At 40.5% G+C, this 11,863-nt stretch overlaps 1 protein-coding gene across 1 annotated transcript in view; it reads left to right on the top strand.

Annotated features, from left to right (window-relative positions):
• The window catches only part of CPED1 (cadherin like and PC-esterase domain containing 1), a 475,576-nt gene that overhangs the window by 174,559 nt on the left and 289,154 nt on the right, over nucleotides 1-11,863 (top strand). The window contains exons 12-13 of the mRNA XM_044277190.1: nucleotides 6,087-6,239; nucleotides 6,747-6,848. Coding sequence (XP_044133125.1) covers nucleotides 6,087-6,239; nucleotides 6,747-6,848 — 255 coding nt within the window. The remainder of the gene's footprint in view (nucleotides 1-6,086; nucleotides 6,240-6,746; nucleotides 6,849-11,863) is intronic.

Raw genomic sequence — 11,863 nt, 5'->3', positions numbered from 1 at the left:
GGAGGCTCATAACTATTTGCTTAGTTAAATTCAGGTGGATTTTTTTTGGACAGGCAGTGTATTAAACACTCACATTAAGAACTTGTAACTTGTAATTAAAGGGACACTGTCAGGCCCAATAAGCAAATTTAGCTATATATACAGTATAATGACCACCTCTTTCTTATTACAATATATAATGGCCCATCTGTATTATTAGTGTATATATATATATATATATATATATAAAATGCCCCCTCTGTATTATTAGAATATATGATGTCCCCCTCTATATTATTAATATATATAATGGCTCCCCTCTGTATGATTAGTATTTAATGGGGCTCCTCTGTACTAATAAGATACATGTTCCCCCTTTGTATTATAGTATATACTGTATATAGCCCCCTCTGTATTATTAGAATATATAATGGCCCCCTCTATTTATTAGTATATATTATGATCCCCATCTGTATTATTAGCATATATAATGACCATCTCTTTATTATTACAATATATAATGGCCCCCTCTGAATTATTAGTATATAATGGCTCCTCGTACTATTAATATACATAGGTTTCCCCTTTGTATTATTAGCTAATACTGTATAATAGCCTCTGTGTTATTAGAATATATAATGTACTCCTGTGTATTATTTTATTATATATAATGGCCCAATCTGTATTTATTAGGATATATATGGTCCCCTCTGTATTATTAGTTATATAATGGCCTCATCTGTATTATTAGAATATATAATGGCCCCCTCTGTTATTATTAGTAAACATAATGGCCCCCTCTGAGTTAGTAGTAAACATAATGGCCCCCTCTGGATTATTAGTAAAAATAATGGCCCCCTCTGTATTATTAGTATATATAATGGTCCCCTCTGTTTTATTAGTATATATAATGGCCTCATCTGTATTATTAGAATATATAATGGCCCCCTCTGTATTTATTAGTAAACAGAATGGCCCCTCTGTTTTATTAGTATATATAATGGCCCCCTCTGTATTATTAGTGTATATATAATAGCACCCTGTATTATTAGTATATATAATGGCCTCCTCTGTATTATTAGAATATATAATGGCCCCTCTGTATTAGTAAATATAATAGCCCCCTCTGTATTATTAGTATATATAATGGTCCCCTCGGTATTATTAGTGTATGTATAATAGCCACCTCTGTATTATTAGCATATATAATAGCCCCATCTGTATTATTAGTATATAAAATGGCCTCCTCTGTATTATTAGCCTCCTCTGTATTTTGAACATCCGTATGACCTTTTTCCCATGGTCAGTATTTGATCAGAATTTGTTAACCAAAAGCAGCAGTGGGTCAAAACACAGATGAAATGCAAATAATTCCATTACATTTTATTCTGTTTTTGGATTACATATACTGATCAAATACTGATGCAAAACACACTGACCATCGGAAAGAGGTGTTATAGGTGCTCAAGATTACAGGATTTTTTTATTATTTTTTTTTCTTCAGTTTTTCTGTTCTCCTGACGGATCTGAAGAACGGAAAAATAAACAGTGATGTTAACACAACAACATTACTGACACTGCTGCTGCCCCCGCTCCTCTCTCTGTCATGGGGCCAATACTGTCACTGTCACCGTCACCTTACTTACTCTGTCATGGAGCCACTACTGCCACTCCTGCTGCCACTGTCCCCACTCTGACATAGGGCCACTTTTGCCACGATTACTGCCACTGCTGCTGCTACTCTCCCCACTCACGGTGCCAGTACTTGAATCTTGGGGCACTGCACGGTTAAGTCCACAGTAATAAATTAGACCTGCCGCTAATATTGGCCTGTAATACTGACGCACAGTGATTCGACAACTAACAGAGGGGAATAAAAAGCATGTGTTTGGACTGCCACAACGTGCATTAGAAGAACATTTTTTTTCTCTACTACTTTATTGGCTCTGCCTCTATTTCTTTATTTTGTTCCACTAAGGAGCCATTTGGACACAGCTCCTGCAGGGGCATGTTTTCTTTGTTTTACTGAAGGGTGCTGTATGCTTTTATTTTTGTTTAGCAGAAGGGATTACCTATGAATCTTGTTGCACACTGTTACTGCCACTGCTGCTGACGACTTGAATCTTGGTGCTGCTGACGACTTGAATCTTGGTGCCCTTAGACCTGATGCTTTTATTAACCTGTTTTAATGATGCTCAGTAATTTGACAGCTAACAGAAGGGATTCGTTATCAATCTTGGTGCCCTGCACAGTGATGTAGAGGGCGATAAATTACAACTGCATTTTAGGCCTCATGCACACGTTTTGTTTTTCTTGGCCTCCGTTCCATTTTTTGGGGGATAGGATGGGAACCCATTCATTTCAATGGGTCACCAAAAAAAATGCTAATAGTTCATCCGTTTGTGTTCCGCGTCCGTTGTCCGTGTTTCCTTTCAGCCCAAAAAATAGGGCATGTCCTACTTTTTTTCACATTTGCGGACAGGGATAGGCATTTATTACAAGGGATCTTTGGAAAAAAACAGATCCTCCCAAAAAAACGGATGCCGCATCGTTTTTTTTTTTGCGGACGCAAAAAATAACTGTCGTGTGCATGAGGCCTTATACTGATGGCACAGTACCTACAGAACAGATTAAGTATGAATGTGGGTGTACTAGAACATAATGCACACGGCTCCCCCTGTACTCTCCCTTCAGTTTAAGTTCCAAGCCTTCACACTGAGATTGAGCCACAAAGTGGGATGCATATGATTAGGCAAAGGGGAATGGGTATACCAGATTTATTGCACTTCATGACAAATTAATTCGGAACAAATTTAATTTCTTGACGAAGTTTGGTGAATCGTCTAAATCGAATTTTTCTAAATTATATAATGGCCCCAAAGTAGGCTTGAGCGAATTGACCTTCGGATCATAGATAGATGTTAATTCTGTTTCCGTACAGTTATTAAAGTGTCCTGCCCGAAGCCGCATGAGACTTCGGTGAATTACTACGGTATTCCTATCTGCGTATTTAAAAACATTTTAAAATAGGAATCCGAAATGGGCTTTGGTACCGAGATACCAGCCAGTACCAAAGCCCACTTCAGATTCCTATTTTAAAATGTTTTTAAATACGCAGTTAGGGATACCGTAGTAATTCACTAAAGTGTTACGCAACTTCGGGCAAGACGAAGTTTGGCTCCAATACATTTTAAACAGCATTAACACAAAGTTTTTGAACAAATCATCTTTGTAATCCGAAGCTGAATTCACTCAAGTCAATTCAAGCTTTAGGCCAGGGCTTCACCCAAACTTATTGTAGAGCAATTATTCCCATTTGAACTGTCTCATAACACTTATACATTGGGGAAGATTTACCAACCTAATATTTAGACAAGTGTAAACTTAGACTAGACTTCTCAGAAGTCTTCATTTGTAGTTATGTTCATCATTAGGATTTAGCATTTTATTATGTCAGCATCCCCTTCACCTCACAGCACTCGGAATAGGGCTCAAGTAGCCACACGGCAGTGCTGTTGATGTCTCCAAATGTATTTTGGCTGAGAACACAATTCTACTAAAAAAAGGGGAGATAAATCCATCTCACTAAATGATCTCAGATTCACTTATATATAAATCATCTGAAATGAGCCCCAGTGGAATTTCTTTATTCTCACAGCTGCAAAACTGCTTAGTTGAACTCTGAAAAATAGAATCAGATTTATCTAATAAATAATTTTGGTCATGAATAGTTTCCAGAATGATGGTGAAAGAAAAGCCTGAGACCAAAATGAGCAGCGCTGTGCTCTTCTACTGTGAGATATTGTCTTCTAAAGCAATGAAATGGGAACAAATCTCAAGATATATTCTAAATTATTAAAGACAGTGATTTATGGGGGAGAGGTGCAACTTTAGTTTATTTAGTTAATTAATTAGTTATGACCTGTATGACTTTTGTGGGATTTATGCAGTTGGTCCCCTGCTACATCTGTTTTATAAACCCCTATCTCTGGCAACACAAATTCAGGTGTTACACCATTATTTTGGCATTCTATTAGACCTGTCTTCATTAAGTTTTTCTTGTGATAACTTACAAACCTTTCTAGAAAACTGTATCTTTGAACTGTGGCCACAGTATGTACTGTACAATCTGCTCCGCTCTACAAGGGGATTATATTTGAAACTTAATATACATTTATGTGTAGGCAAAGTATTTGAGATGTACTGTACCTATACCATACTAGCATCAATAAGTTACCTAGCTTGGCTCTCAGGGGTTATATCTGTTGAGGACCTGGTCAGTCCACTAGTTGTATATCACTTCTGAGCCAGTGTGCACATGCTTGTAGTACACAGAAAAGAGGATCTGTGGTTGGAGCTGGGCTTGCTGAGAGAGGATAAAGACCCTGAGATCAAACAGAGTTGGGGAGAACCACTGTTTACTCCATGAACCTCTTCTAGACTGCTGCTGACTGGAAGTGAGTATACTGTGAGTGCAGAAAGTGTCTGTATGGTTGCTAGGGTCAACTGCCTAGTACAAGTACCCTGTATGTGGGGTACAGGGAGTACCAATCCTGAGTGGCAACTGCCTGCGGAGTCTAGAGACTGTCCTGCTACCTGTGACAACCTCCTGAGGAGTATGGAGACTGCTTTGCTACTGTTGACAACTATGTTTGTGGTTATTTTGCAAACTACACATAGAAACTGTTCCATTGAAATTAGTAACCACCAAGCCCCTTGCCTCACAACTGTGTGTGTGTGTGATTTCCACCATATTGTGTGTAACCAATACCTTTGTGCTTTATTACTGTGCCACGCTTGAGTGGGTTTCCAGTGGTCATAGACCACCCCCATAATATTCTGACCGTCTTACAGACACATTTTATTATGTCTTTTTAATGGACCTAAGTTTGTGTAACACTTGTTTCCCAGCAGTCCTATACTACATGTTGAAATCATATAGGAGCAGGTGAGTCTTGACCGCTACTATTATCTAGTGTGGGACTCTCACAGTCACTAACAATCAGCATACTCTCTAGAATACATGACCATCATGTATGAAGAAAGCATGGCATGTCTCTGACTAAGTAAGTAACTGTTGCTTCTATCACTGTGAGGGTGCTGGTGCATCCAAACAAGGAACTTGCAAAGAAATGACAGCAGCATCTGTGGCTTGCCACATATATCTGTCTCAGGTCACATAGTAGATTTGCTAACTCAGGACCCTCAAAAAGTAAATCCTAAGCTGAATAGGTCAATCGTATCTAAATGTGCAGCTATGTATCTTTTAATACATATAACTCCGAATGTGTGTTCTACACTGGCAGCACATTTTGGAATCTGTAACTGTAGATATCCACACACACTATAGACATTTTCAAAGACCTTAATTCACACGTTATATCTGAAATACTGTATTTATTAAAGTTACTTGTGGTACAATAGATTGGAAATTTTAAAGGGGTTGTTCCATGATCCCATGGCAACAACCTATCCCCTATTCACAGGATAGGAGATAAGTGTCTGATCGGCTGGGGTCCACCCGGTTAAATGAAGTGTCAGACACACATGCATGTCCATTCAACTCTATGGGGCTGCCAGAGATAGCCGCGTACAAGCACTTGGCTATCTCTGGCGGTCCCATAGAGTTGAATTGAGTGGCAGACACGCTGGGGCTTCCACCAATCAAACACATCCCCTATACTGTGAAAGCAGATAGGGTGTTGTCAAGGGTTGACCCTTTTAGTGTTCCTTCTGTATAGTGTTCATTTAAGACTGGCCAGCTAAGGCTACTTTCACACTAGCGGCAAGGAACTCTGACAGGCTGTTCCGGCGGGTGAACAGCCTGTCGTATCAGTGCTGCCCCTAGAGCACGCGTGCCCCCGGACTACCGCTCCGGCCCCATTGACTATAATGGGGGCGGGCCGAAGTTCCGGCGGCAGCGCGGCAAACATGCCGAGATGCGGCCGGAATAAAACTATGACATGCCCAAATGAGAGATCTGGTGGTATATATGGCGTTGGCTTAACATCAAAGATTTTCTTTTACAGACCTCTTACCTTACTTCTCTTGTTCTCTACATACAAATTGTGTGAATTCTAGTAACATTTCAATGTCTTCTTTCCAAGGTGAAAGAGCAACTTATGTTGAATGATCTAAGTGTGGATGGCTACACTACTATGGAAACCATATTAGAAGATATATTTAACTTTTTATTACGCAACCACTCATCTGGTATTTTAGAAGCAATAGAAAAAGTACAAAATTGTCTTTCTCTGAAAGTAAGTCTTTATGTTAAGGGTTTGTTTTTACATATCTTTTCTTTAAAATACTACTTCATTAATCTATTTTGGACAATGTTTTATCCCGATTAACTTAACTTTTAACTTTTTTTGTAGATGATTTTACCATTTACTGGTGTGTTTTACAAATGTTTGTGCTAAGTGTTTTATCAGATTTTTACTCCATTTTGCATTCTATTCCACAAGTCTTTAGTTGAAGCTGATCTATTGTCATGTTTTAGGAGTCAATTTATAATATGTATTCATTAGAAAATTGAAAAAAATCATGTCTTCTTGTTTCTGTCACGTCTACATGGCATTGCAATTGTCTGTCTGCATTTAGAACTTGTAGGTGATGTATTCTTGAGAGGAACAGAACTAATGAATATGGTTAGGACATACGGATGAAATTCTTTAAAAGTTGGAACCTGGAGATGGAAAAAGGGAAACCGTTTCTAAATATGTTTCCGTTCATTAATATTAATGTATATGTTGTCGTTTTTTTAGAATCCTTGCTGGATGGACTCCATTCTTGAATTTACATGGGAACAAATGGATAACTTATGGTCTATACTGCAGGAGCAAACAAAACTGGGAAGGTTTGAGATGGTAATATAATATGATGTAATGTTAGTCATGTCAATGCCAGGATTGTCATTATAACATAATTTTCCACATGCATTGCCAAAGTAGATATTGCCACCATTTACTCTATCCTTTTATATAGCACTTTTCTTTTCTGCAGTGCTGTACAAAGATTGTCATCGGTCCCTGCCCCCATTGGGGCTCACAATATAAAGCATTTTAGATATTAGGTATTAAGTGTTTTTAACCTCAGCAGCAGCATAGAATAGTCAAAACTATTCTATTCTACAAAAGAAATTGTAGTATCTTGTTCTTTGACACTGTCAACAGAGATGGATTTGAACAATGTACATTTAGCACACTGTTGATAGATTAAACTAGTAATGTGTTATGGGATCGCACTGATCTCTTCTTTAGACCATTCAATATAATTGTCACGGGTGGCAGGAGATCAGTGAGACTGGCAACACGTGGTATGATCTGACATGTTTTCCGCTTGGATCAAATGACGTCTGTGTTGTTTCTGGTGCTTGTCACACCTTCTTTCCCCAGGTGTGGCTATTATGGTCATTTAACCTTCTCTATTTATTTTTGTTTCTCCCACTATGCTATGCGGTTTATAGCTTCTGTTGGAGTTGTGGATAGCTTGTTTAGGGAGGAGTGCAAATTGTATTTTAGGCTACGTCCGCACTCATCTGGGGATGAGATTCAGAGAGTTGGCGTGGTTATTTTGTTGCTTAAAGGGGACGCCCAGCCATGTGCTTTTTCTTTGCCGACCGGATGTCAGTCTCCCCGGTCGGTGGATTAATTTTTCAAAGCTCTGGGTCTCATCTATGATGACCTGGATTGGACCGCCCTGGCCGAGACCAAGCTATGTGGCCTTCTTCAGGGAGAGCGTTCTGCTGAGATCTATAGTCTAGGAGGTGGGCAAAGGATACTGAGTGGAACGATCCCGCTCTCCATAGTCAGTTTTGTCAGGGATTATCAGAGAGACCGAAGGACGCTTTTGGCCTTTCATTAGAATCCTGAGTCTCTGGAAGCCGCTATGTCTCTTGCAGTATGCATTGATAGACACCTGAGAGAGAAATCTAAGGGCCCCCACTCTCAGGACATACTATCACATAACGTATCGTCTTCCTCTGACACTTTGGGTGAAGATACTCCTGGGTTTATGTCCGGGACGAACCCATGCAATTAGTGGGAGCTACTTCTGGATCTGCTTTTAAGCACATTAGTCGTAGGAAGGGAGTGTGTTTTATTCTGCGGACAAAAGGGACATTTTATTGATGTATGTCCATGCATTCAGCGTCAAAAAGAAAAAGGGGATGTCTAATTCCCATCTGACTTTTGGAGGGATGAGGAGAGTCAGAGAACTTGCATTTGTCTTTGATTGGTAGTACCCAATTTCTCCTGACTGCCGAGGTGGCGCTAGAGTCCAAGACTGTAGTGATTGAGGTGTTTATCGACAGTGGGGCAGGGATGAACCTGATTGATGCTCAGTTCATCCACATGCACGGGTTGTCTCCAAGTGCATTAGAGAATTTTTTTTCCATTTTCGCTATTGATTCTGCACCTCTAACTTAGAAGTGTTTATCTCAGATGGTGCATGACATCTGATTAAGAGTGGGTGATTTTCATCAGGAACTAATCTCGTGTTTTGTGTTGGAGTGTCTCCCTGCTCCGTTGGTTCTGGGTTTACTGTGGTTAAGGAAGCACAATCCAACCATCAATATGCAAGCTAGACAGATTCTGGATTGGGGCGATTATTGCATTGACAATTGTCTGAATACATCTTTCTGCTTTAACCACTAAAACATTAACCTCTTTTATATCTTTTGCCGATGTATTTTCTGAAAGTGGATGCCAGGATTTACCTCCGGATTGGGAATATGATTGTCCTATTAACCTTTTTCACTGAGCTAAATTGCCCAAATCTAGGTTGTATAACCTTTCTGGACTCGAAAGAACGGCCATGAGAGAGTATATAACCGAGAGTTTGGCTAAAGGACTTTTTCTTTGTTAAAAAAAAAAGGACAGAACTCTTATGCCATGTCTGGATTTCCGTGAGCTCAATCAGATTACTGTCCGTGATCCTTACCCCCCTTCCTTTGATTCCTGATTTGTTTAACCAGATTGTTGATGCCAAGGTGTTTTCCAAGCTGGATTTAAGGGGGGCATATAATCTGGTCAGGATCAAGGAAGGGGATGAATGGAAGATGGCTTTTAATACCCCAGAGAGTCACTTTGAGAACTTGGTCATGCCTTTTGGGTTGACCAATGCTCGTGTGGTTAGGAGGTTTGTTGTCGTGTTTTTGGATGACATACTAATTTATTCTCCAGATGTGGAAACTCATCAGGATCACGTTAGACAGGTGTTAAAGATCTTAAGAGATAATAAATTGCATGCAAAATTAGAGAAGTGTGTTTTTGCTGTACATGAGGTGCAATTCTTGGGCGGGTTTTGGGGTTCACCAACTATTACCGAAAATTTATTCAGAACTATTCGACAGTGGTGAAACCCTTAACTGACATGACAAAGAAAGGGACGGATGTTTTAGTGTGGTGTGATTTGGCGTTGCAAGCTTTTTCTGCGGTTAGGGAGTGCTTCACTTCTGCCCCTATTTTGGTGCAGCCATATGTATCAAAACCTTTAATTGCGGAAGTTGACGCAATCTGATGTGGGGGTAGGAGCAGTCTTATCGCAGGGCCTGTCATCTGGTAAATTGCGCCCATGTGCATTGTTCTTTGCTTGGAAGGGGCGATTCATCTGTGTTCACAGATCGCAAAAATCTGGCTTACCTCGAGTCTGCTAAACGACTGAAACTGTGGCAGGCCAGATGGTCTTTGTTTTTCACCAGATTCAATTTCATTGTCACTTATCGTCCTGGGGTTAAGAACCTCAAGGCATAAGCCTTGTCATGTAATTTTCCAGTAGGTGGTGATTTTGAAAATCCGAGTCTGATACTGTCGTAGGCGGTGGTGATATCCGCTCTATACCCTGACCTAGAGGTGAAGGTGTTAGAGGCTCAGGGAGGTGCACTGGACTCTTGCCCCTCTGGGAAATTGTTTGTTCCATTAGAATTGCGTCATAAGGTTTTTTGAAGAACATCACTGTACGGTTCTTACGGGACACCCTGGGAGTAGATCCACTGTCGACTTCATCTCTCGTAGATTCTGGTGGCCGGGGTTGCGTAAGTGTGTTGAGGACTATGTGTCGGCCTGTAGTATCTGTGCACGCACAAAGATGACACATGCTCGACCTTCTGGATCTCTACTTCTGTTGCCCATACTTTACAGACCATGGACTCACTTGACTATGGATTTTATTATTGATTAGCCTAATGCGTCTGGAAAGACAGTTATTCTGGTGGTACTTGATCGTTTTAGTAAAATGGTGCACTTTAAAGCATTGCCTGGCCTACCTAATGCTAAAACACTTGCACAAGTGTTTGTTGACAACATTGTGAAACTTCATGGCATTCCCTCTGACGTGGTCTCGGATCGTGGGACTCAGTTTGTGTCCAGATTCTGGAAGGCGTTCTGTACTTGGCTGGGGGTACAATTGTCTTTTTCTTTTTCTTTTCATCCTGAGACGAATGGACAGACGGAGCGCACTAATCAGAGTCTGTAGACTTACTTAGAATGGTCCTCGTTTTTTGCCTTTGGCAGAGTTGGCCATAAACAATCGTGGACAGGAGTCCATTGGTAAGTCGCCATTTTTTGGGGCATTTGGGTTTCACCCGCAATTTATCACATTCTCTTGTTCGGATACTTTGGTTATCCCTGAGGAGGAACGTTTTTCCTCATCATTGTCTTCTATATGGTGGAAAATTCAAAATAACTTGATGAATATGGGCAACAATTATAAACGTGTGGCTGACAGGAAACGTATGAATGGTCCGGACCTAAGTGTGGGTGATTTTGTGTGGCTGTCCACAAGAAATATTAAGTTGAAGGTTCCTTCTTGGAAGTTGGGTCCAAGATTTATTGGTCCATATAAGATCGCTGCCATTATTAATCCTGTAGCTTTTTGTCTTGAACTTCCTCAGGCTAATGTGTTTCACAAATATTTGTTGAAGAGATATGTTGAACCTTTGGAGTCGTCCACCTTGCCACCCGCTCCTGTCATGGTGTACGGCAGTTTGGAATTCCAGATTGCCAAGATTATTGACTTTCGAGTTCTCCGTAGATCTCTTCATTATCTTGTTCTCTGCAAGGGTTATGGACCAGAGGAGAGGATGTGGGTACCGGCATCTGACATGAATGCCAGTTGTTTGGTGAAAGTCTCTTACAGGTCTCATCCAGATAAGGTTGGTCCTGGGTGCCCGGAGGTCACCTGTAGAAGGGGGTTACTGTCATGGACGTTTCCGCGACAGGTGGCAGGAGATCGGTAAGACTGGCAACACGTTGTTTGATCTGACATGTTTTACGTTTGGATCAAATGACATCTGTGTTGTTGGAGGAACAGGTTGTATCAGTCCTGACATTATTATCAGGGTCCTATAGAGTGAGTTAGAACACTAGGTATTCCTGTGTAGGAACTCACCTACCTCTGGGGTCTGTTCATACTGGTAGTTAGTCAGGACTTTGATTTGGGTTTTACTAGGAGGTGTCCATTTCCTTTCTTTAGTTTTTAGGCTTTATTCCCTCACCCCTTTTCCTCTTATGTTCGGTGTAGTGTTTCCCTCCCACACCCGAACGTGACAATAATATGTATTATACTGCATAGTCTGAAGAAGAGATCAGTACAATCTCGAAATAAATTACTAATTTCAACAATAAACCCTGCACTAAATGTACTTTATGTGAATCCATCCTTGATGACAGCACCACATAACAAGATAAATTTTTTCTTCTTCGTTTACACTATTTCAATTAAAGGTCCAGAGTAGTGACACCAGCAGGGAGTGCTTGGTGCAGTCACGCCAAAAACGACACCATATGATATAATGCAGGGGTTTCTGATCCATTGTGAGCCCCTGCTGTGTGACCCCCCCACTGTGAGACCAGTAACCAGTGTGTTTGCAGTAGCTTTAGCG

The sequence above is a fragment of the Bufo gargarizans genome, chromosome 2 (assembly GCF_014858855.1).
Source record: "Bufo gargarizans isolate SCDJY-AF-19 chromosome 2, ASM1485885v1, whole genome shotgun sequence".
NCBI lineage: Eukaryota > Metazoa > Chordata > Amphibia > Anura > Bufonidae > Bufo > Bufo gargarizans.
The sequence above is the reverse complement of the archived record's forward strand: the minus strand, read 5'-3'. Positions and strand labels throughout refer to the sequence as shown.